Source organism: Lepidochelys kempii, chromosome 8 (genome assembly GCF_965140265.1).
Source record: "Lepidochelys kempii isolate rLepKem1 chromosome 8, rLepKem1.hap2, whole genome shotgun sequence".
Taxonomy (NCBI): Eukaryota; Metazoa; Chordata; order Testudines; family Cheloniidae; genus Lepidochelys; species Lepidochelys kempii.
In genome coordinates this window covers 70275302-70300723 of record NC_133263.1, presented here as the reverse complement: position 1 = coordinate 70300723, position 25422 = coordinate 70275302, and the positions used below count along the sequence as shown (strand labels likewise).

The 25422-nt window shown below is 39.8% G+C and overlaps 1 protein-coding gene and 1 long non-coding RNA gene across 16 annotated transcripts in view; one reads left to right on the top strand and one right to left on the bottom strand.

Moving 5' to 3' along the window:
- The window catches only part of LOC140916026 (uncharacterized oxidoreductase ZK1290.5-like), a 74179-nt gene that overhangs the window by 5613 nt on the left and 43144 nt on the right, over positions 1 to 25422 (top strand). For 14 of the 15 annotated variants that reach the window (XR_012160371.1, XR_012160369.1, XR_012160370.1 and 11 more), the window contains exons 2-3: positions 10557 to 10662; positions 18235 to 18483. Coding sequence is in view for 10 of the 15 variants with exons in the window: in XM_073356901.1 (XP_073213002.1) it covers positions 10557 to 10662; positions 18235 to 18483 (355 nt within the window). In the remaining 5 variants the exon portion in view is untranslated. The remainder of the gene's footprint in view (positions 1 to 10556; positions 10663 to 18234; positions 18484 to 25422) is intronic. The other variant, XM_073356893.1, reaches the window with a different exon arrangement.
- Positions 5762 to 8159, bottom strand: LOC140916028 (uncharacterized). Its single transcript, XR_012160373.1, has 2 exons — positions 7999 to 8159; positions 5762 to 6758 (listed from the first exon to the last, which is right to left on the bottom strand). It is a non-coding gene; the product is annotated as an uncharacterized lncRNA (long non-coding RNA).

Sequence of the window (25422 nt, the reverse complement as noted above, 5' to 3'; positions counted from 1 at the left end):
GCTCCATTAAAGTCGAGGGGAGTTTTGCTATTAACTTTAATGGGGTCAGGATTTCACTCAGAATCTTTCTTTTAAACTTTTAGTGTTTACTACACAGTGCCAAGAAACATTTTGACACAGCTATAAAATTGTAGCCACGCGGTAGCATTGAGAAAATTATTTTAAAATCACTGCAGTGTTTATCAGTAGTTAAAAATATGTATTTCAATCTTTTTGAAATATTTTGCATATTAAAAATCACTGTGTTATTATTGTTTAACCTTAGTTTAATAAGGGCTTGATTCTGCTGTCCTTGGCACAGAGAGTGTATGAAGTAGCCTATATAATTCAAATGGCTCGTTTTATTCCCTGTGCTTTAGGGTTTTTTTATTTAATTCATAGCATTGTCTTTGATCTGTGATAGTTGAATTGAAGAATAAGTTCCTAATTACTGAGTTAGAGATTACATTGACAGTGCACTAATGCAGACAGTCCTCTTTTGCTGTCAATCGCGCCAATGTAATTAGAATATGTAGATTTCTGACTGCGTCAGAAAGTATTTCCTCCATCCACCAGCTCCCGCTGGAGATTGCAAAACTACAAATTGTTTATCACTGTATTTGGAACTGCTGGTGATTGGGGGAAGAATCTATCAGTTCATAGTCTCTCTAGTACTCCCTTGTATTCTTTTCAAAATAGTTTGGCTTCTTCTGTCATTCAATAAGTACTAAACAATTGTTTATAGAACTTCCTAAGTGAAACCACAAGACCGGGACTAACAAAACAGAAAAGCAAGAAAATTCAGCTAAATTTGAAACACTCTGGGCCAATAACTTCTGTCAGATATGACTTCAAAGGAGTGACTCTTGATTTACAGTGTTATAACTGTGTTGTTGTACCTGTGTTGGTCCCACGATATTAGAGAGACAAGGTGGATGAGGTAATATCTTTTATTTGACCAACGTTTGTTGGTGAGAGAGACAAGCGTTAGCTCGAATGTGTGTGTCTCTCACCAACAGAAGCCGGTCCAATAAAAGATATTACCTCACCCACCTTGTCTCTCAACATTATAACTGACAACGGAATCTGATTCTCTGATACAACCCAAATACCTAGGTAGAGCACTGTATAGAAAATGGCTTATAACCTCACCAGCTATTTTGAGGACCCTATAATATATAGAAGCAATAAGGCAATATTAAAAAGTGCTTAAGTATGCCTCAAAACACTTCAAGCAAAAAAGCATGAGACTTAACCACAAATATAAATATAATATAAATTGACTAAGCTGCTATTTCCTGAAAATACAATGCCTAGCATAGTGATGCATGCCAGGGCCTCTAGATGCTGCCACAATACAAATAAATAAATAATAATCGTAATATAATAGTAAAGGGTTGTTGGTACCGCCTTAACTGTGCTGGTGCTCAGGACTTGAAAAATCCACTCAGTAATAGAGAGTGGGGAACTTTCCCTGGTGAGTTGGGGGTCGGGGGGGAGGGGTGAATAAGCCAATTTCTGCAGAATTTAAGATTTCATTACAAATAAATTCTAACCCTTGTGGAACTGAATGTTAACCAGTGCAGTGCTGTCTTCATAAGTCAGAGAACAGACAGCTCCAATGTGTCTGCTTCTACTTAAGCTTTTCTAAACTGCATAGGGAAATGAACATAGCCTATGGGTCAGTGTGTAAGTGTCCAGAGTCATGTTAATTGGCAAGCAGCACAGACGGGCACTTGAGTTATTCAGGATGGAGGAGGACCCCAAAACTGGAAGGTGGGGAGGACTTTGAATATCAAAGACCAGTGCTTCACTACTCACAGCAACCAGGAGATTGGAGGGGTAGAAGAGCAGCTGAGGGATGGAGCTTCACATTTTTTAAGACGCTTTTTAGCCAGAGGCTGATGTAAAAGAGCCCATAAGCAGGGTCCAAGAACACCATTCTGGCAGAAATACAGCACCTTTCCCATTCACAGTAACTAGAAGTGGCAGAAGAGCTATGTTTTTTTAATCACACTGTCCATGGAGCTTGTTAGTTTCCACCCCATGCTGGTTTTTTGTGTTGGCCTCTGGCTAGTTAGGAACTTGGTAAAGTTCTCAAGGTCTGATGATGTTTCTGGAGAAGGAGAGAGAAAACAAATAGTAGGAGAGAGACAAACAGGGGTTGAGAGAGCACTTTCTGCAACTGATCATTGCCTTTCTGCTGCTATGCTTTCTTTTACCAAAACTGCTCTTGGTCAGGAGGCCACATGGCACGGGGTGACTGGACATTTTAAAATGCCTATGGAACCTTAGCATATACTGACTGCAAGGTGAGCAGCTATAAAAACCTTTATTTGTTTATGTCCTGACTTCAGTATTTAAATTGGCAACTTAAATTGTAGCCATAACCAGGCAAGTGACTGTAAAAAAAACCAGCACCTTATTCTACAGAAGTGATCTCTGTAACTGTAATTTAGTCTTATCCACTGACTTGGATAATAAAAAAAAATGCTTTTTATTAACTTGCACTGATTTCAGCATTCAAGGTTAGGACATACAGTACCATCAGTTTGCATTATGGCAATATAATATTTCCTGAACTATTCTCTGTTCCCTTCATTGAAATGCTTAATATTTCTGGAGCAATCACTGCTCTTTCACTATAACATCTCAGTCTTGTTCGTGAGAGGTTACAGATAATTCAGAACCTATTGGTGCATACAACTATTTTAAATTGTACCTTCCAATGTGCATTACCTTGCATGTGTCCACACTCTGTCCTGCAGTTTTGTTACTCATTTTTCTAGTTTTGTTAGGTTACTTTTAGAGGTGCTCAGTCCTTTCTAATCTGACCAACATAAGAAAGGGCCTCCTCCTGCTACCAATGAAAAGGAAGTGGCAGAAGGATTGGGCTCTAATTTTGTGTCATCCACAATTTTGCGATGTTGCTTTTTTCAGCTCTTTCAGATCAAGAAATTTATGGAACATTGCTCCTGGTACCAAGCTCTATGGCATCAGCTGTTTATTCCTTCTCTTTGTTTTCTATCTCAACCAGTTTTTTGTTGTAATCTTGACAGAATTTTACTTCTCACCCTTGGTTACCATGTTTCCTCAATAGCCTCTTGTGATGAACTAAATGCCATGTCTACAAATCTCTCTCTCTCTCATTCATCCATCAGTTCAGTAGCTCTGACTTAGAGAAGCTGCACTTGATCCTTGAGGCCCTCCAGATATTTCACTTGCTACATACATTCAAAACATGGCCACTCTCCAGACAGCGGTATATTTGCACTCCGGCAACAGACTGAGCATGTTGTTATATCCTAACTAAACTGTTGGCCTGGTCCCTCCATTACTTCCCCTGATTTCACCCAGTTCCAACTTGGTGCTTATTTACTTTACTTTAAAAACCTGCCAAACACCAATTTAATTATTTTAAAGGGTACCTGCAAATGGGAAAAAAATGTGCTCATTTTTTTGCTACCATTTTGTATAAAACAGGCCTGAAGGGTCTTGTATTTGGGGGAAGAAGTTGTTTCTTCCTCTCCCTTGCCTCTTAGAAACACCTCAGTACTCTCAAAGCTATCCTTCCCTGCTTTTGTTGGAGTCGCTGGAGAATTAGAGAACAGAACTGAGAGGCTTTCTCTGTCCTTGTCAGAAAGGGTAGGGGACTGCTAAATCTTTCACAAAAAAAATCTTTCCTACCCAAATATTTATTAAATGTTTGAGTTAAATAGATGTTATCAAAAAGAAACAAAAGGAGTTTTAATCAAGTCTTGTTTCTATATCATACAGACAAATAGAGGACACAAATAAAATTTTTCCCTCATTGCAGGTCACGTTTAACCCTCCTCTGGTTTTAGAATTAGAAAGTTTAGAAAACAGCCACAAACAACTCTTATGTGGCTAATGTTTCAGAAGTTTAAAGCACTGACCAAACTGTAGTGCAACGTTTACATCCAGTAGCTAAGTAACTTTGATTAATCAGTTTATTGGAAAGAATAGTTCAGTTTTTGAATTTTTAATTCCAACTAAACTAGTGGTGGGCAACCTGTGGCCCACGTGCCACAGGTTGCCCGCCCCCAAACTAAACTGAACACAGAGTTGGGAAACTCCCTTAGACATGATGGGAAGAGAATTTGAGAATAAATATAAACCACTTGATTTTGAAAATGAGGCTATAGAAAATGACTTTGAAGTGGGTATAACAAAAGTTGGATAATCACTTTGTGCTAAAGACAACTGTCCTCTCTTTGTAGATTTGCTTTCACAAGAAAGATCAAAAAGTGGGTGAGGCCATTGTGAGTTTTGCCATGAGTTTATGATTTTTCAGAGATTTGTGGTAAACGTCTGGATCTAATGAGAGAAAAAAATACAGGGGAATTTACAGTATATATGAAATGGAGGCATAAATATTTGTACTAAGTTCATTCTAGTGCCAAGAATTTCTGTGCAAGCGTGCCCCTCCCCCCAAGTGAATTCTACAGACTCTTGATTGATTGCAGCCATATTCCCATACCCATGTTCTGAAGAAAGAGGTTTATGAAGAAAATCCATGAGGCCCTCCTGGAACTCTCAATGCCAAATCCCACCCTCAATTGCATTTCCATTTGGATTAGAATATATGGTGTGAGTGCTGCCACCTAGTGGGGAGTAAGAGGAAGGAGAAATAGTATTAAAAGTACCTTTGCTCTCATTTTTGTTCTGTTTCCACCGTGACATTGTTTTACAAAGACTGGCTCACGTGGACACTTTCCTAGCTACAAGAACAGTCTCTCCATTTGTCCAAATTCATGATCAGCTCCACAAATTATCTGTAATTTAACAGCAGAAAGTTAACTAGCTTACTCTCATGCTGGCTTCTCTGGCACTTCTTGTTCATGTGACATGGACACAAATTGTGACACTGGTACTCACTCATCCATACAGTAAGAGGACAGTAAGAATTCTGCGCCCTCACCCAGTGGTGAAGTGATCCTCACTTGAATGAAACATAGCACCAGTAAATAGTCAGTTTCCATTGCCCAAGATTAGTAAGTCCAAAAAGTAAACAATTAACATTAATAATGACAAGTAAATTTAGATTTTTAAAACACTTTTCATAATTAAAAATGTTATTAATATAGATAAAGACATTTTAAATATGTGATTTTTAACCTAACAGTGGTAATTTTAACTGAAAGTGTTTTTGTATAATATAAAAATCCAGTTTGTATTTTCTTTCTTTGACAACTTTCTTACATAAAAGAAAAAATATAAAGCAATCTCCAGATGGGCAATGGAGTGGTAAGAATTAAACATAACAACTTTGAAATGAATAGTAAAACAAACCAAGTATATTTAATTTTAGTCGTTCACTGTGCTTTTATGATATAGAAAGATGTTTTAAAATTTCTTGTTTAAAAAAGTGTTTTTCTGCCTGTGACGTTCCCCTGGTATTATCTGGACCGGTGATCTGCTAGGTCATTCCAATCCTCGACTCTGGGAGCCACCTTACCCTGCTCTCCTGTGAGAACCCCCACTCCCAGGCTGTTACGCATAGCCTCTAGCATGTAAGCCGCTCCCAGTTACATGAGTAAGCACTTTTGGCCAGCTGCTGCTTGGATTGTGCAACTGAATGACACTAGCCAATATCTCTGGTCCGAGACACAACCCTAGGAACCTCCGTCTTGTAGTGTCCAGTTATGCCCGCTGGACGCAGCAAGCTTATATGAGTTCATCAGTTTAACAAAGAAATTGATATGTCCCAGGCTTGTTATCTCAAGGGAGTCTCTGACACACTTCAAACCAAATGCACTGCTTCAGGTAGAATAAACAAACAAATTTATTAACTACAAAAAGATAGATTTTAAGTGATTATAAATCAAAGCACAACAAGTTGGATTTGGTCAAATGAAATAAAAGCAAAACGCATTCTAAGGTGATCTTAACACTTTCAGTGCCCTTACAAACTTAGATGCTTCTCACCACAGACTGGCTGGTTGCCCTTCAGCCAGGCTCTCCCCTTTGATCAGCGCTTCAGTCACTTGGTGGTGGTGTCTGTAGATGGAGGTAGAAAAGAGAGTCAGCATGATAAAAGGGAGAGACTTTTGGCATGTTCTTTCTTCCCTGTTGGCTTTGTGCCCCCTCTCCCTCTTTAGGGTAAGGTGAGCATTACTTCATCATTGTCCCAAACTGACCAAGGGAAGGGGGGTGACGCACTCGAGAGTCCTACAGATCCTTTGTTGCTGCCTAGGCCAGTGTCTTTTGTTCCTGTGAGGCTGGGCTGGGTTTGTCCCATACATGCTCTGATGAGGTGTGAACTGCCCCTCTGTTCCTGGAGAGTTTTGCCTGGGCTTTTTTTTAAGCCATGAGGACACATTTTCAGCCTCATAACTATGTACACAAAATTACAACCTATAACAACAATGCTCAGTGCATCATGAGCCTTCCAAAGACACCTGACATGACAATATTTGCATTGGATACCACACAATCATATTATAAGGATGAACATGGGGGTGCAGGGTGTTCCTCCGAGGTACAGAACATCTCACTGTCCTGCCCCCTTTTTTCACCTTTTACATATCACGTTTGGAGTATAGAGCCCCCACTTCCTTCTTTGACAGAGATCCTTGGCAAGTTCTTTGGAAGAGCTGAATAGTGATGTCACATGAGGCTGTAACCTAAGCTGCAGCAGTCCCTCATCTATCTTCTTCCCCCACAACTGAGAGAGAAGGGGTGCTGATTCATAAACTTTCTTCGGGTCCTCTAGTATTCTTGCTAAGGACCTCCAGCAAAGAGAGTGATATGAAGACCTGATTATACAGAACACAGGCAAGAGGAAAAACAGGATAAAAGAGTTATTTGCAAATCATCTTTGAGGTAGTCTTTATACGTTAAAGAAACAGAGAAGAAACTTTTTTTTTTTTTGCTGTTCACATTTACTGAAGTTTCATATACAATATGCTCAGTTCCTTATACTCAGTGCATGAAAGGAAATCCTTTGCATTCTAGTACATAATTATATTCTAAGGCTGTATGTAATAGGAAGTATGAAAAATGTAGTTCATCTTAGAGACATTGAGAATGTATCTTTTCGTTTTCCTATTTGAAACTAAAAACAAAACACGTTTAATCAGAAGGGTAACTTATTGTCAAACTTTAATGCTCAGTTTTAGGCCCCAGTGCTGCAAACAGATGTGCTGATGCAGATCTTTGCCCCAAACACAGTAACTCCAGTGGACCTCATCAGGATTCCACGTGAGTCTAAGAGCCTGCATCACTGCATCAGTTTGCAGATTAGGGTCTCTGCCTTGTTTCTGCAAAGTATTTAAGCACATCCTAACTTTAAGCACATGAGTAGTCTCATTGGCTTCAGGGGCACTACTGTTGTGGTTAAAGTTAGGCACAAGCTTTAGTATCTTGCTGACCTGGGGTCTAAACCAGCAGTAGCTCTCAAGTATACTATGATGATCATTATTGTACCTATGTTTTCAGCTCCTAAGGTATCTAGATATATTAGCATTGTAGATTTTAACTCTCTTTGTATAAAGATATTTTAAATATTAGTTTTGTAATTATTGACCTCATATTAAATCAACTCTCTTTCCTGCAGCTGTTCAATATTTTTAAAAATATTGCCTTCTTTCCTGTAGCTGCATAACAATAAATGATACATTGAACATTTATGCAAATATTAAATCCATAGTTTATACTGTAAAATGGTTAGTCTCATACAAAGTTTATTTCTGCTGGGAATGTTTGTCCTCAAAGGTAATTATCTCCTTTTGATTGATCACATTTGCCTCATACGTTTATGTGAAATGCCCTCCCCCCTCACCCCCAAAAAGTCACAAGCCTCATTTACTAGGAGAAGGATTCCAAAATCTAATATTGTTGATCAACAGTTAATCTCTTTTAATTTACTTGATAACAGCTTATATAAGTGCATACAAGATCTTCATCAGAGTAATACAGGTTGATTTACTAAAAGCCTAAAATAAGGTATCCGAGGGAAAAAAAAACATTAATATTATTTGTGTTCAGTTTACTTACTGTTAATTTATACTTTTTGCCAGTGTGCTGCACATATCATCCTTATCAGTTATGAAGTTAAAGTTTCATCAAGGTATAAGCAGCACTGGAAGTAATTTCAATTGAGTTAACAAAAGGAATAAAATGAAAATCATTTAAAACTGGCTCACACCAGCAATTCTTCGTGCACTATTAACAGCTAAGATCTAGTCACAAAACATTATTCCTAGAAGAAAAGGTTTAGTGAACCCTAGAAATTGGATTTGATTTATGCCAGAAAATCTGCCTTTTCACTGCTTGAGATTTCTATGGAAGAAAGCCACAGTCTTTTACCAAATGGTTTCTAAGGAAACATCTTATAGCAGAGCATCTGAAAACAATTTGGTTGTTAATGAGAAATAGTTCTCATGATGGTGGGAAAGTGTTGAGTGAAAGAAAAGGCTGCAAGATTTGGCAGTCTGTCCATAAAGGCATTTAAATAAATGTGTGCGGCAGTTCATCTTATGAAATTTCTACATGGATTACACATTCATAGCCTGCCTTTCAAATGTCCAGGTCTGATTTCAGAGCTGTTCTTCTATATAGATAAACTCTACAAAGAGGTTATGAGCAATAGGAAGAAACATTTGTATATGAAAGCTGGATACTTCAAATAGCATATCAGAGCCCATGTCACCCTGCAGCAAAAGTCTTTGCTTGCTCTGGATCACACTGTGACTTTTAAAAACAGAACTGCATTAGTGGGTTGGTGGTTGCTGAGTAGCGTCCAGTGACAGTGAGTGAAGGCATTCTTCCTGAAGAATGCTGAGGCATGCAGGGCCTCTATGGTTGCTATGGGGAGTACTCGCAGAAGTGGCTTTTATATGTTCTTTTCGAAAGTCCTGATTAGAGAAATGCTAGCTGATGTGCAGAGATGGGCTGAATCTTGTAGAAGAACATCTGAGGTCAAATCTTCACTACAGCGCTGCGTTGGTGCAGCTGCACCAATGCAGCTATGCCGTTATAGCACATCTGGTGAAGATGCGCTATGCCAATGGGAAAGTGCTCTCCTGTCAGCATAATTACTCCACCTCCACAAGAGGCAGAAGCTATGTTGGCAGGAGCATCTCCCGCCGACATAGCGCCAGTGGGGACAGCGCTTAACTCGATGTAACTTGTGTCACTCAGGTGGATGTCTTTTTCACACCCCTGAATGATGTAAGTTACATCTTAAGCAGTAGTGTAGACCAGCCTTCAGAGTCCTTATCCTACCCTGCCAGCCACGTCCTGGGGTCTAGAGTGCCTCTGTCAGCAATGGCTCCCCCTGCCCCCATCCCTTTGCCCCATTGCTCTCCGGAAGCATAAACAGCAGCTTTCTGGCTTTCCCCAGCATGGATACACAAAAAGTGGGAAAAGGGTCTTTCCTTCTCCCGCATTATCACAGCTAGAATCAAACTGTTTTTTGTCTTTCAGTGGCTGAGTGGAGTTGTAGAGACGCCCTGTTGCTTCCTTTTATTCCTCCTCATATTCCTCTACCATTTTATTTTAACTTGGGCTCCAGAGGAGGAAAACATTCTAGAATACATCTATGCACTCAACAGTAAATTAAATCCTGCAAACAGAGCTGGAAAAAAAATAGATTTTCATGTAAAATTCCTCCTCAAGTTCTCCCAGAGGTGAAAGAAAGTTCAGGTTGGACTCTCTAGTTACATTTTACATATTTCTTCATTGTTCCTTAGGAGAAATATTTTTCTCTCAAGAGTTTTCGATTAAAAAAAGGTTGGCTTCCAACAAGACCACAACTATCCTTGGAAATGGTATTGAAAACCATTTTTATTAAACCATTTTCATTACCACTTCAGGGGGAATCATTGCTGAAAACCATTGTGAGCAAAGGCTTGGTGTGCTTGGCTGAAATCCCACTCCATCTTCAGTAGGGCAGGATTTCCCCCGTAGTGTAGACAAGACTTTAAACAGCAGCCAGGCTGTAACAGCAGTTTTTTATGTTGGGAAGTTTGGAATATCTATGCCCACCAACTGAAAATAATATTTATTTTAAACAAGAGCACAGCAGGAGTTTGCCAGGTTCAGGCCCTTAATAAGGTAAAGTCCACTTGAGGAGCTTCACATAAACATTGATACTGTGCTGATTTTCAAATTAAATGTGTGTGGGGGAGATCTAGCTGCCCTTCCCTGAAATATTATTGAAAAAGATGCAGCCTCAATGCCAAAAATCCTCTCCCCAGTGGATTTTATCCTTATCTTAAGTGGAACAATGTAGATTTTCCATGTTGTTTGCGTAAATGCATGGATTGGGTATAGATGAGGCAGTGCCCGTTGTCTCTATGGATAAAAGCTGCTGTTTGCAGCACCTCTCCTTTTTTTTTTATTTTCTGCCATTTTCTGTCCTGTTTGCCTACTCTGCTCTCTTTTTCCTCTTCTTGTCTCTCCTTTTTCTGATTCTCTCCTCCCGCCTACCTAGTTTCTGACTTCTCAATCTTCTTCCTGCACTGCCCCTTCCAATCTGCTAATGACACCAGCCATAGATACCCTGACTGTCCATTTCTCCCACAAGTCACCATGTGCCTTTATCTACACAGCTCTCTACATGTGGAATACCCTACCAACTGGGATATACCAAACCATTGCATTCTCTTCATTCAGAACCCTCCTTAAGATTAATATCTTTCACAATGGCCACAAGAAGTGAGTAAGGAATAATAATTACAATAAAAAAGATGTAATTGGCCATTTGAGATGTGTCCCTGCCTAACTTAAAGTAACTTCAAGATCTTATTGTTGTAACCCTTGGCTTTCCTCTCCTTACTCCTTTACTACCTTTTACCTCCACCCTTCACACAGAGAGGAGAAAGGAAGGGAGGCAAGCCCCATTAATGGGATTTGGGAATGAGAGTATATCATCACTTTTATTGCAGGTTGAACAATGCATTGGTATCTTAGTGCTCTATCCTCACAAAAGGGAACTTCCTGCTCAGGAAAAAAAAATGGACTGTAGTTCTGCTGTGCCTGAGTATACCTCTGATAACTTAACATCTGTGTGGGCTGTGCACTTTTTTTCTTTTAATTGATTTACTTCTGCAGGGTTGGCCAAAGCATTGTCCATATAACACAATCTGACCAGTGTCTTTTCTCATTTATAATATAGAGTTTGTGGCATATAGAGACTGTACACTAAAGCTGGTTTGGAAATGAGGGGGGAAATACATGAAAATGATCTAAAATTTGTTTCTGTTTTTTTGTTGAAATGTCCCTACCAGTTCTACTACAGCCTTATCATTTCTCTGGGTTGCACTTCTCTATTAAAGAAGAGAGGAGCTGTAGTTCTCCGTTATATGTATGTTAGATGCTGCTCTTGGATTTCTGGCAAGTTGTCAATGTATTCCTCACTTGAGCAAAATCTAGATTTATTTGGAACATATATTGAGCCCTAAAATGAGATTAATATATAAATATTATGTGAAAATTATACAGAGTGACAATTTCATAACAAAATGAAACTTTCAGAGTCCAGCTGGTACATATGAAATCTCTGTGCTGTTCCAAAGTAGATAAGACACAATGAACTACTTATGCTGGGATGCTAAATACAGCTTTCATAGTAAGTGACCCTGTTAAATTGAAACATAAACCATCGTATAGCGATAAGAGTGTTTGTGGTTTGTACTGCAATAGGTGTAGAAAGTTAACATGAGACTGTTTGGCTCTGTGATAGCATCTTTAGTTACACTTTTTAAACTTTTTTACATTATGTTAAAAGTAATGCAAAAATAGACATATCACTGTTTAATTTTAATGCAGTTTGATGTAATAAGAATGTTCTGGTTGAGTAATTAATCAGATACCAGATCAGATAATGTCAGATAAATTAGCATGCTCATGGGCTCTACATATGCTTTTCTTTCCCGTGGTCAGTGTCATGTAAAGACTTACACATGTACGTAGACCCATTGACTTCAAATATGTAAAGTTAGTAAAACAAGAGTACAGTGCAGAATCAGACCCTATTATTTTAGATATTACAAGGTTATAAATTAATATGAAATGGGGTCATTTTTCATATTAGCACACACAGCTTTAGGATCTAGCTCTCCAAGGAAAAAGAGTAGTGCCTGGTACTCCTTTACATTACTATTGACCCAAAGCATCTCTAGCAAAATATCTACAACTTCCAGTGAAGGAGGAGAGAGAAGGGTACGGGAGCTGCTTGGTAGACCTGCTGAGATTTGGACATCAAACTCTGAGGGGGAAGGGGGTGGAGGATTTTGCTCTTTAGCATGTTATCCCTCTCATAATTGCTCTTCAGCCTTTACCAACGACATTATAAAAATAGTTCCTCTGGCCACCTGAACTTTGGTGTAGTTGGATTCTTGTGCGGCACTGTTCGTGGAGTGCCAGAGCAAGGGCTCGACTGAACAGATTTTAATGATTGAATTGCTAATATCAAATTGCATGAAAACCCATGCGTGTGGTTTCTTTAAGTGAGGCAAACTTGTCTGGTGTTGTCTCTTAATCAGATATAATTAATTCATATATTGGGTTGATCAGAGGACTCTAAAGCAAAAATGCATTGACAGCAAAGAGGTTCTTGGGTGAAGAAGAGGTAGAATGATTGTCTAGTCTTGCAGATTATTATTTTAAACTTGTTTTGCATCAATTAATTTTCTTTTTAAAAATAAAGGGCCACATTTTTTCTTGAAATACATACATGCAGCTCAGTGGGAATTAGTTATAAATTTGAAACAAAAGTTAGCCCCAAATGCTCCATAAAGAAATTACTTTAAAGAACCATAGAACCGTAGGGTTAGAAGGGACCACAAGGGTCATCTAGTCTAATCCCCTGCCAAGATGCAGGATTTGTTGTGTCTAAACCATCTGGCCTCCTTTTGAAAACCTCCAGCAAAAAAGCCTCCCAAGGCAATCTGTTCCATTGTCCTACTGTTGCAGTTAGGACGTTTTTCCTGAGATTTAATCTAAAGCTGCTTTACTGTAGTTTGAACCCATTGCCTCTTGTCTTGCCCTCTGTGGCAAAAGAGAACAACTTTTCTCCATCTTTTTTATGGCAGCCTTTCAAGTATCTGAAGACTTCTATGATATTCCCTCTTAATATCCTCTTTTCCAAACTAAAGCATACCCAGTTCCTTCAGCCTTTGCTCATATGGCTTGCATTCCATCCCTTTAATCATCTTTGTCGCTAGCCTCTGGATCCTTCCAGTTTCTCCACATCCTTTCTATACATTGGTGACCAATATTGGATACAGTACGTCAGCTGAGGCCTGACCAGTGCCAAGTAGAGCAGTACTATCACCTCCTGTGATTTGCATGTTACGTCTCTGTTAATGCAACCTAAAATTGTATTTGCATTTTTTTGCAACAGCGTTGCATTGCTGACTCATGTTGAGGTTGTGATCCACCACAACTCCCAGATCTTTCTCAGCAGTGCTGCTGCCAAGCCGCTTCCCCCCCCCCCATTCTATATTTGTGCATTTGGTTTTTCTTCCCTACGTGTAGCATCTTACTTTTGAATTTCATTTAATTGTTTAGCCCAGTCCTCTAATTTATCAAGATCCCTCTGAATTTTTGCTTTATCCTCCAAAATATTGGCAACCCCCCACTAGCTTTGTGTCATCTGCAAACTTGATCAGTGTGGTCTCTATTCCTATATCTGGGTAGTAAATAAAGATGTTAAACAACACCAGACCCAGATAGTACATACAAATAATGGTAAAAGTCGGTCTTAACAATAAAAATAAATAAAAAACCCCAACCAACCAAAAATAAAGAAAAAATAAGTTCAGAGTTAAGGTTATATCCTTAACTCATCTTTGTACCCTTCTGAATTAAAGCACATATGGTACTGCAACAGTATGAATAATGTGAGAAGCCTGCAATTCATAGAATCCCTAGTGTGAGTAGCATTATTAGTTCTGTAATTCCTGGTTTTCATGATTTCAGTTGTTCATAGTATTTACTACTCTCTCTAATTGTTGAGGGACTTTTTAAATTTACTGTAGCTATATGATATGGCTAATTTTAATTTACAGATAATCAGAGAATTCCTCCTCATTGTCTGTTAATTTTATCTGAACATATTACACACTCCATCATTAGAAGAGAAACAATAACAAACTGAAATTTCCGAAATTCCCCATCATAAGAGGGTTAAAAAAAGTAAAAGTTTGTGTGTCCTAAATGTTCTTACTGGAATCCATTATGCATGAAAAGGGTTTGAGCCCATGTGCAAGACCTCTGAATGAACTTCATTCATTCCGTACTTGGAAATGTCTGTTCAACCACAGACACAATAGTTACAACCTAATTTCTTTGATGTCAGGAGTAGCTTATTAAAAGTGAAGAGATCATTATTTAAAAGTGTAGTAACTTTTCTGTGGTAGTTATATAATTTTACATTCCTTTAACATCTTATGGTGTAATTATATAAGGATATTTTATTTAAATGGTTAAAGTGTGGTAATATATATTCATTTTACATTTTTAAACAGTTAATATGAAGCTTTTGCAACATCTAGTATATGAACATAATTTATTTTAGCTTTGTGAATTTTAATGTGAAACAAATATATGCATACTCATTTCTTGATCTTCTGTGAACACTCTCATATTATTCATATTTACTGCCAGTGTTTAAATCACCCCCCCATGTTTTTTCCCCACTTTTAAAATATTAAAACTTTATTTCATATTTGAAGAAGTAAAAGATTTGCTGTGCTACAATACAGTATTATCCATTCATTAGGCCTGATTATGATTTTACTTGAACTGAAGTCAGTGGTGTTACATCAGGTTAAACCCGTTTTGTTTAAAATTGGCATGGTGTAATGGGAGAGATTAGATAGCTACAGTATCATGACCTTCATTCTGAGATAGTGATTGGACATACTGTGACAAGAATTTAGGAGAATCTAGCTTGCTTTATTCATGCAACATAGGAATTCCCTAAACTCCCTCATTCCAACACCAATTGTTTAAAACAGCGATTCCCAACGTATTTACCATTGTGGGCTGCATATGCTGTTCTCTGTGTGTTATGTGGGCCGCATGAGGATGTCATGTGGGCCCCATCTGTATGCTGATTGGGCTGCAAGCAGCCCTTGGGCCAGGGGTTGACAAGCACTGGGGTTCAGAAAGTTCCAAGAGGCAGAGTCCCATGGACCAGGGTGGGCAGTGACTCCCACTTTTGCTCCTATCCAGGAACAGTAGACACTAGGGTGAGGGTAGAAAAAAACACTGTTATTTTATATATTTCCCTTAATTCTCCCTTGTGATAACCCAAGTAATGATATATACCGGGGTGGGCAAACTTTTTGGCCCGAGCGCCACATCTGGATATGGAAATTGTATGGCGAGCCATGAATGCTCAGAAAATTGGGGTTGGGGTGCGGGAGTGGGAGAGAGCTCTGGTTGGGGATGCGGACTCCGGGGTCGGGCCAGAAATGAGGAGCTCAAGGTTCGGGAGGAGGGTGGGTGGTGGTGGGGGGTTGAGGGCTCCGGCTGGGGGTGCAGGCTCTGAGGTGGGGCTGAGGATGAGGAGTTTGGGGTGTAGGAGGGTGTTCTGGGCTGGGACTGAGGGGTTCGGAGGGTGGGAGGGGGATCATGACTGGGGCAGGGTTGCGGAAAGTGATGCAGGCTCCGGCTGGGGGTGTGGGCTCTGGGGTGGGGCTGGGGATGAGCTGTTTGGGATGCAGGAGAGTGCTCTAGACTTGGATTGAGGGGTTTTGAGAGTGAGAAGGGGATCAGGGCTGGGGCAGGGGGTTGGGGCATGAGAAGAGGCTCGGGGTGCAGGCTCTGGGCAGCACTTACCTCAAGCGGCTCCCAGAAGCAGCGGCCTGTCCCTGCTATGGCTCCTACGTGGAGGTGCAGCCAGGCAGCTCTGCATACTGCCCCATCCGCAGGCACCACCCCTGCAGCTCCCATTGGAGCGCCAGAGAGGGGCCATGCTGCTGCTTCTGAGAGTGGTCCCTGGCCCTGCTCCCCAGCTGGAGCACTGGAGGGGGGCAAGCCCCAGACCCTGTTTCCCAGCTGGGGTTCGAGGGCCAGCTTAAAACAGCTGGCGGGCTGTAGTTTGCCCACCCCTGATATACACAGTATACTCATCTGGTAAAGGTGTGGATCTTTGTGTTCAGTGTAGAATGAAGCAGGTTTGGAGGGTGGAGAAAACCAGCAGGAGATACGTCACTTGAATAATATTCTTCTGCAACCGGAGTCCTTTATCCCTTTTAGGTTCAACAGTGACCTGGTTATCATTTAGGGCCTGATACTGCAATTTGTATTTTGCAGGCAGACTGCTGTGCCCCTGGAGAGCCCCAATGAGGAGCCTTAATGCAGATGCAGCAATCTTCCTGCCCACTGTCAGTTGCAGGACTAGGGTCTTTGGTAGCAGCCATAGTCTTAGAAACTTACTTTTATGAGTGGACTGAGCATGTCCCCAAACAGAGATTGTGGAAAATATTGCTGTTGGGGAAACAACTGTGAAGGGGTGGGTGGCCCTTAGCAGGAAAAACTACTAATAGGAAGACAGAAGATAAAACAGCCCCCTCCTCACACTCACAAACACTCTTTATCTAATAGACCTTCTGCCAGTGGCTTTTCCTGCTAAGTAGTTTCATCCTTCCATCCCCTTGCCATGTAAAATACATTTATTTAGTACATCCAGTGAATGCCTAGGTAGTGCTAATTACATTGTCTGATCATTTAAACCCCATTTATGTCCATTTTCTATCCCAGGGGTTCTCAACCTTTTTGTTGCTGAGGCCCCACTCAACATGCTGTAAAAACGCCCTCGCCTGGCAGGGGAATTGGGGTGGTGGTGCAGGGATCAGGCCAGGGGGGCACCCTTGGGCATAGGAATAGTTTTACTTCTATTTGGGGGCGGGGGGCAAGGGCTGGCAGGACTTGAGCCAGCTCCGCACAGGACCGTCCAGGGAGGAAGCGCCACCTCCACTCCCTGACTCACTCAGGAGGCCACCCAGCCTGTTTGGGCTGTGGGGAAATGCAACCAAAATATATAACTCCAAGGGGGGGACTCAGTTCAAAAAGTGTGAAAACTGCTCAGAGTGCAGGGGGTAGCTAGGGGTTGTGTGAAGTGAGGGGAGTAGCTCAGGGTGCAGGGAGGGGGTAGCTAGGGGCTGTGTGCAGGCAGGGGGGTAGCTCAGGGTGCAGGCAAGGGGTAGGTAGGGGTGTGTGCAGGCAGGGGGGTAGCCAGGGGCTGTGTATGGGCGGGGTGGCCTCCCAGTGCAGCTCCCAGCTTCAGCAGTGGGGAGGAGAGGGGGTGCTGGGGCTCCCACCTTCAGCCCCCTGCTGCTCCTGGCTTGGGCGGCGGGGGGAGGTAGTTTGACGGTTTCAGCCCCATGTCGCTCTCAGCTTCAGGGGTTGGGGTGGGGGAGGCACTGGCTTCAGCCCCGTGCCGCTCCTGGCTTCAGCACTGGGACTCAGGGTACTGGGTTTCAGCCGCGGAGCTCCACGGCCCCCCTGAAAGGGCTTGCGGACCCCCCAGGGGGCCATGGACTACCAATTGAACACTGTGCTATCCCATCTGTAACTTACACTACTGTTTCTGTTCAATGAATTTGGCTGGGAAATTTATATGGGAATTACACTGTTTACGCTGGAGATTAATATAGCCCTTTATGTAGTATTGTAGTATAATATTTACCTGGGGCTCCATGGAATTTGATGGAGTAAAGACGTCAGGATTTGTCTCTTACACAGCAAATTGCGGAATCTAACTCATTCTTTTTAAGAAGTGACATACTGATACTTTCATTTTTTACTTTAATATTTAATTAATATTTTCACCATATAAATATTTATATTACACCCCACATGGCAAATGAATGTGGTTTATTTGCCATACTGTATATAACTGGTCTCTGTCCTTCTCTAAGGATACTGGTTTCAGAAGTAACTAATTATAGTAGTGTATGCTCATAGGTCATGCAATCCTATAGCCCTGATTCTGATCTCACTTTTTTACAGTTGTACGCTGCTGAAATGCCAATATTCTCAGCAGAGTTGCTCCTGATTTACACCAATGTTGAGATCAGAATTAGACTCTGTGTTCTCCTAGGGTTTGTATTTTTTTTAGTATACTCTCTCGTTCAATTCCCATTTCTTTTGTATAATTATTTGAGGACTCAATATGTTAATTGTCACAACAGCAACAATTGCACACTGAAAAATCGGACAAAATTCTGTTTATCACTAAGTAATAACAATTCATGCCTATTAACATTTGCTTAGGTACATCCCATCAAGGTGGATATTCCCATGATGCTGTGGTGTATGCACTACAAAAATGTGGCATTCGTCATATTGATACAGCAAAAAGATACGGCTGTGAATCACTCCTTCAGAAAGCTATCAAAGAAAGTGATGTGAAGCGAGAGGACCTCTGGATAACTACCAAACTCTGGCATACCGACTATGGCTATGAAAACACAAAACAAGCCTGCCTGGAATCATGCAAAAGACTTGGTGTTCAGTACCTCGGTATGACATTTTTATGTTGTTGATATACTGTGCCTCCCATGTGAGTGTTGGGGAAGATAAATAAATTCTAGGATGGACTTCATAACAGAGAGAAGACCACAGGTGCCAAATTCTTCTCTTCTTTATATGTCTGAAAACCTCTTGTCCCAACTGATCTTCATGAGGGTTGCATGTATGTAACTGAGGGCACAGAATATGGCCCTAGAATTGTAGCTGTTGCAAGATCTCTTTTAAATTGTCTAGAATGAATTTTCTAAAATTACGTTTAATCGTTAAATCAAGTTGGGGATCAGCTATACAACAGTTCAGGTGTTTTGGTTAAGGAAACAAAGATTGCTGTATAAACTTTAAAATAAGGTCACTCTTAAAGTGTTGGTTGCTTGCACGGTGTATGATAATTTCTGCAATGTCCAATTTGAAAATATGGGGTCACCTTTGAAAATGTCACCCTTTAAACTTTCTCTAAAATTATGAATGTGTTTTAAAAGATTTGTCTAGCTTGCTTGCTATCTGATGCCATAAACTTTGGGTACAATTTTCAAAAGCGCTCAAGTGACTTAGACATCTAAGTCCCATTGAAAATCAATGAGATTTAGGCACTTTTGAAAATTTTATCCTAGTGATGTACCTACAGTATAGTATATCATAATTAGGAAAACTGACATGGCTGCCACCAGAGTTCATGACATAGAATATTATCTGAGGCAAGAAGAAGCTGTAGAGGGGACACTAGTTAGTTGCCCATTATCTTTAGATAGCAATAGGGGGATGTCATAGAAATGCAAATGGAGAGTATTTTAAAAGCTTTTGGGGGGTTGGGGGCACTTTCTCTTTCCTAGCTGAAAGGAGGAAAAGAAAGGGGAGAGGAAATGAAAAATAGCAATCTAAAATTATCTTATTGTAGAAGCTTAGACCAAAATGTCAGTGTTGACTGCCAAAGAAATTCATGATTTCTGTGTGTATATAAAGTCTGCTGCAGTTTCCACGGTAAACATCTGATGAAGTGAGCTGTAGCTCACGAAAGCTCATGCTCAAATAAATTGGTTAGTCTCTAAGGTGCCACAAGTCCTCCTTTTCTTTTTGCGAATACAGACTAACACGGCTGTTCCTCTGAAAGAAAATAAATGTAACGGTCAAACTTATCAGTGGTGGCACTGAAAACCTTCCCTTTGCTCCTCTTCCGCTTCCTGCACCAGCACCAATAAATAAACTGTAAGGCAGAAACAAACAGCTTTTGTAAAAAAAAAAAAAATACACACAAAGGTTTTGTGGAATATCCTACTGAGTGCTGGGCTTAGGGTTTTTCCCCTGCGTGTGTTGTAAGGTGAACAAAAAGAAAATCCAAATAATTTATCAAAGCTACCATAGTGTATGCATTAAAAGATTGTGGCATATGTATATGCAAACATGGTGTGTTCTAGTTCTGTTAGCTGTGCAAATGTATCCATCAGTGGTTTCCTACAGACTAATGTGAAATGTTCTAAAGCCACTTCCATACTTCTATGCAGTACAGATACTGATCACTGGAAGGATGCTCTCATAAATAAGGAACTGCAGTCCATGACTTTGTACTTTCTGTCTAAATTAAGAAGGAACATATTTTCTTCATCACTGTTCTCCCTTTAGTAGCTCTTCATGTTTTGTATTTCGTCTCTTGTTATTCTGCTTGCTGTGGCACTGGTGCTGAATGCTGATGAGCGAAAACTTGATCCAACTCCAGAAAATAATTTTTAGATCATTTGTTTGAATACTGCAAACTTTTGTATCCTTTTTGGGTACTAAATTGATAAGACTGAGAACTTGTACAAATAATCAGCAGATACATTATTTTTTGGTTTGCTGATCCAGGAATGGTTGCATTGAAAAAAAGCTTATTTTCAGGTGGCAGAAGTATTTTAGATGCTGTTACCATCTAGTTCTTGGAATGGCATGAGAGAAAGAGAGCGAGTGAGATAGCTTGTGTTTGTTAGATATGTTCAAATCTTTTCATTCGGGAGCCTCATGGCTGAGTCTCCTCTTGTTAACATCATGTTCATACTAGTGTAATTTCATTGACATCTCGTGAGATATTGATTTGCCCTTGTGTAAATGAGGTATGGAGCAGGTCTTTTACTTTTAAGATTGTGACATTTAGCTACAGCCTTCCTTTGAGGGCAGGAGAAAGCCAGACCTCCCTTGTGCTGCACAGGAAGTATTCTACCTCAGAGAGGCAACTGTCTCCCAGAGTCCCCCACTGTGCACAGGAGCACACACACTGCTGCACTACTTTAAGGGGTGAAGCATACTCCCTTTGCATGGTGAGCCATCTCTGCTGACAGTTGACTAGCCATAGCTCCAGCCATAGTTCCACCTCTCCCTGCCACCTTTGTACCCCAGGAGAGTAACTGGAAAGAACAGAGACTGCAGTTCCCATCCCTTAAGTGTGTTGTGTACCCACCTAAAAGCCAGGCAGAATCTAGCTGATATAAGTTCTCTCTTTTCAGTTTGCTCTTTTCAGTTACATAGTCATAACTCAGGCTGGTCATTTTGTTAATAGATTCCATGGTTTTTTTGCAGTTTAAATTAAAAAAATTATGGCTATTCCTTCAGAGACATTTTAACTTTCATTTTAAAAGGGACCTGACCTTTAGAAAAGTTGAACATTCACAAATCCTATTAGAGTCAATAGGAGTTGAAAATCAGGCCTTATGATTATAGTCCTTACGGTTGTGAAGATAGCCTTCTAAACACTAACCTAGTCAAAACGGACGCTGCACTATCTCTCTCTGTCTTATCAACAAATAATGCTTCTGCAGAAGGTTCCTTTTTTAATAAGATGCATTTAGAAATTACGATAATTCTGTAACACCATGTAATGTAGGAACGTGTAACATTCCTTAGGAAAACAAGACCTGTTAGATTATTGATACAATTCTCATAAAAAAAGTTAAGTGTATTATGGTTCTTTCTTATTTGAATGGTTTATTATACCTTTAGTAAATTTTTAAATTAAAGCACTTAATACGTTTGACAACGTGTATGCCCTGGCTTTTGAGGGTGGGCAGACTCAGATAAAATTATGAGCTACTGTGTTTTTGTCATGGCAAATCTGTGATTATTTCACATTTATTAGCTGGAATAAATTTGGATTGAATTCCCATTATTCCAATTTACTTCTGTTTCTAGGGTGCTTTGATGGACTTTGAGGCAAAAAATACCATCAGGAGCATCTTCTGGCATAAAATTACAAGTTTTTTGACAGTGCAAAAGTATGAAATCTTCTGAGAATACATTTTCCCCCCCCAAACTTGAAACTTCTCACAAATCCTATGAATGTAACAACAATGCAGAGACCTACATAAAGGAATGTAGTTAAAAGCTAGTAGACTTAAAATTAGATATATCAGCTCTATTTTCATTCATGAGCATGCACCTTATTTTATGTCAGCCTTCCACAGACCAGTCTTCTCCATTCTTATGAACAGGCAGGGTATGAAAATATATGATGAAAAAAGTTCTGGTGATGATAAGGCAATGTGTGTCCAAGCTTATTTAGGAAAGCAAATTGTTTTTGTTATGAGCATCTCTGATACAGTTGCTGAAACCCAGCAATTCTTCTGTGAGAGAAGGATATATGGAATAAGGAGCAGGGTAAAATACTAAATGAAATTTTCTTGATTGTATTAGAATATAATAACAAGAATTCTTTTCTTCTAATAGTTTCTATAAAAGATACATGGATACTTAAACAATGCCTTTGTTTTTACAATTTATATTTTTATATTATAGCGCAAATCTGACTAATATGACTGAAAATTGAAAAGACACTAAAGCCCCAGAAACTTTAACCACTTGGAACTCCTGATTCCATCCAAAGTCCCATTGACTTCAGTGTTCATGGATTTTATTTTAATTAGTGGATTATATATCCATGAGAAGCTAGAAATGTGTATTATTTATGGGCAGTGGTTAAAACAAATATTCCATTGCTTGCGTTTTCTAAATGTGGTCCTTGCTCTTTCCATTTAAGGTTAGTGTCTGGCATCCATGATAAACCAGTATGGAATAGCAGCAAATCTTATAGGTTTGGCAATAAGAGAACACATTCCTTTGGATTTGGACACAGCCCCCCAAATAATTTATTTTTGAGTATGGTTTGTGCGTTACTGAATTCATAAACTGTTTTGTTTTCCTCATGTCTGTTGAACCTCAGATTCTAGTTAGCTGTATGCTTTTTATTGGGTTGAGAATTCAAGTGGAATCACAAACTTTAGTTCCACTAACAAGCATGCTACTGACTTTTAACTGTGTAGAACTAGGCCTGCATTTTGAATGAAAATGAGCTTTTTCTGGGTTTTGTTGTCTCTGGACGCGACTACAACTAAGAAATAATGACCCACCAAGTGACTTAAGTATCGCAATCTAAAAATACTCCATACACTGATTTTTATTAGGGTTACCTACAGTGCCATATTTTGATATTCCCGCCTCAGGGTCATATTTACTGCAGCATTATTCCAGATTGATTGCCTTTAAAGGGTGCTTGAAACAAATTTCATAGCCAAAGCGTCTTGTGTTTAACAGTAGTTAATGGTGGTTAATGACTTTGATTTCTTCCTTGATGCAAAAAGTTATTTCTTTTATATACAGCTAGGAATCATAGCAACTATTACTTAATTCTGCATTTAAGTGACATACATTAATAAATTAATTTGGATTTTCTAAGCAAGCGTTTTTGAAAACGAATTAGCTAGTGATTCCATTCGCACTGTTGGCCAGGAAGCAGAATTCAGTCTTCAACACTGTTGCTTTATTCAGAAATATTAGAAATGATGTTGTCTTCTGCTTTTTTAACAGACTGTGTTTTAACATTGCTACTTGTACTATTACTTAATTTACAGCTAACTAGTAAATGGCCACTCACAATTTACAAAACATTTTGGTCATGGGAGCTCTTCTCAAAATGTGCCAGTCCAGTGGACCAAGAGTATTTTGTTGTATTATTTAATACTAATTTCCTACCATAAATTTGTTAAATTAATAATGTTTGTGTTCATGTAATCCTCAAAGGAGAAAAACATTTGGGTAAATCAAAGTGTGTGTGTTATGTGTATTGTGACAAAGCTCCGTCCTTGTCTCCATGAGTCCCGCGTTTCCTGGCGGATTGCGCTAGCCTCAGAGGCTCACTGTGACCCTCCACATAGCCCTTCTCTCTCTAGAGGTAAGGGTCACAGCCTACTGAGCCATTTTCACCATAAGCCAGCAAGGGAGGTGAGGAGAAGATACTCTCCCTTGCACAGTCTCTGTTGTCTCCCAGTCTCAGTGATTAATTGGGGTGCAAGCAGGGGAGCCCGGGCCCACCCTCTACTCCGGGCTCCAGCCCAGAGAACCTATAGTATCAGCTATGGTAGCTGACCTTTTAGAAACAGGATGCATACAATTTCCAGGGCCACTTCCCCACAGCAGGCCACACTTCCTCAAGATCCACTTCACCCTTACCTCAGGGCCTCCTTTCCTGTGCGTGGTATGGTTTGTACTGCTCAGTCTCTCCAACAGTGCAACTTCCTCCTACAGCTCCTGACGGGCACATCCACCGGACTAACTGGAAGGCTTTTAACTAGTTTCAGCCAGCCCCGATTGGCTTCAGGTGTCCCAGTCAACCTAGATGTCCTCCCTGCCTTCTGGAAAGATCTTAATTGGCCCCAGGTTTCTTAATTGACCTGGAGTAGCTGCCATTTGCTTCTCCTGGTAACAGGGATTTGTTTAGCCTGTGGCTAATGTATCTGTCTCCCATTACTTTACTATAGTCATCTGGCCATGCCCTGTCACAGTATATACACTTGGTAGTGTGTGTATATATATTATGACAACATCATATATACATTATATATAAAAAGCAGGAGACAACATCATATATATATACACACATGCAAACACATGTACATACTAGAGCTGTCAATTAATCGCACTTAACTCACGTGATTAACTCAAAAAATTAATTGTGATTAAAAAAATTAACCACGATGAATTGCACTGTTAAATAACAGAATACCAACTGAAATTTATTAAATATTTTTGGATGTTTTTCTATATTTTCAAGTATATTGATATCTATTACAACACAGAATACAAAGTCTACAGTGCTTAATTTATATAATATTTGATTACAAATATTTGCACTGTAAAAATGATAAAAGAAATAGTATTTTTTTAATTTACCTCATACAGATACTGTAGTGCAATCTCTTTATCATGAAAGTGTAACTTACAAATGTAGATTTTTTTTGTTACTGCATTCAAAAACAAAACCATGTAAAACTTTAGAGCCTAAAGTCCACTCAGTCCTACTTCTTGTTCAGCCAATCGCTAAGACAAACAAGTTTGTTTACATTTACAGGATATAATGCTGCCTGCTTCTTACTTACAGTGTCACCTGAAAGTGAGAACAGGCGTTCACATGGCACTTTTATAGCCGGCTTTACGTGTTTACGTGCCAGATATGCTAAACATTTGTATGCCCCTGCATGCTTCGGCCACCATTCCAGAGGACATGCTTCCATGCTGATGATGCTTGTTAAAAAAAATAATATATTAATTAAATTTGTGACTGAACTCCTTGTCTCCCATTCTGTTTTACCCACATTGTGCCATATATTTCATGTGTTAGCAGTCTCGGATGATGACTCAGCACCTGTTGGTTTAAGAATACTTTCACAGTGGATTTGCAAAACGCAAAGAAGGTACCAATGTGAGATTTCAAAAGACAGCTACATCACTCCACCCAAGGTTTAAGAATCTGAAGTGCCTTCCAAAATCTGAGAGGGACAAGGTGTGGAGCATGTTTTCAGAAGTCTTAAAAGAGCAACACTCCGATGCAGAAACTACAGAACCCGAACAACCAAAAAAGAAAATTAACCTTCTGCTGGTGGTATCTGACTCAGATGATGAAAATGAACATGC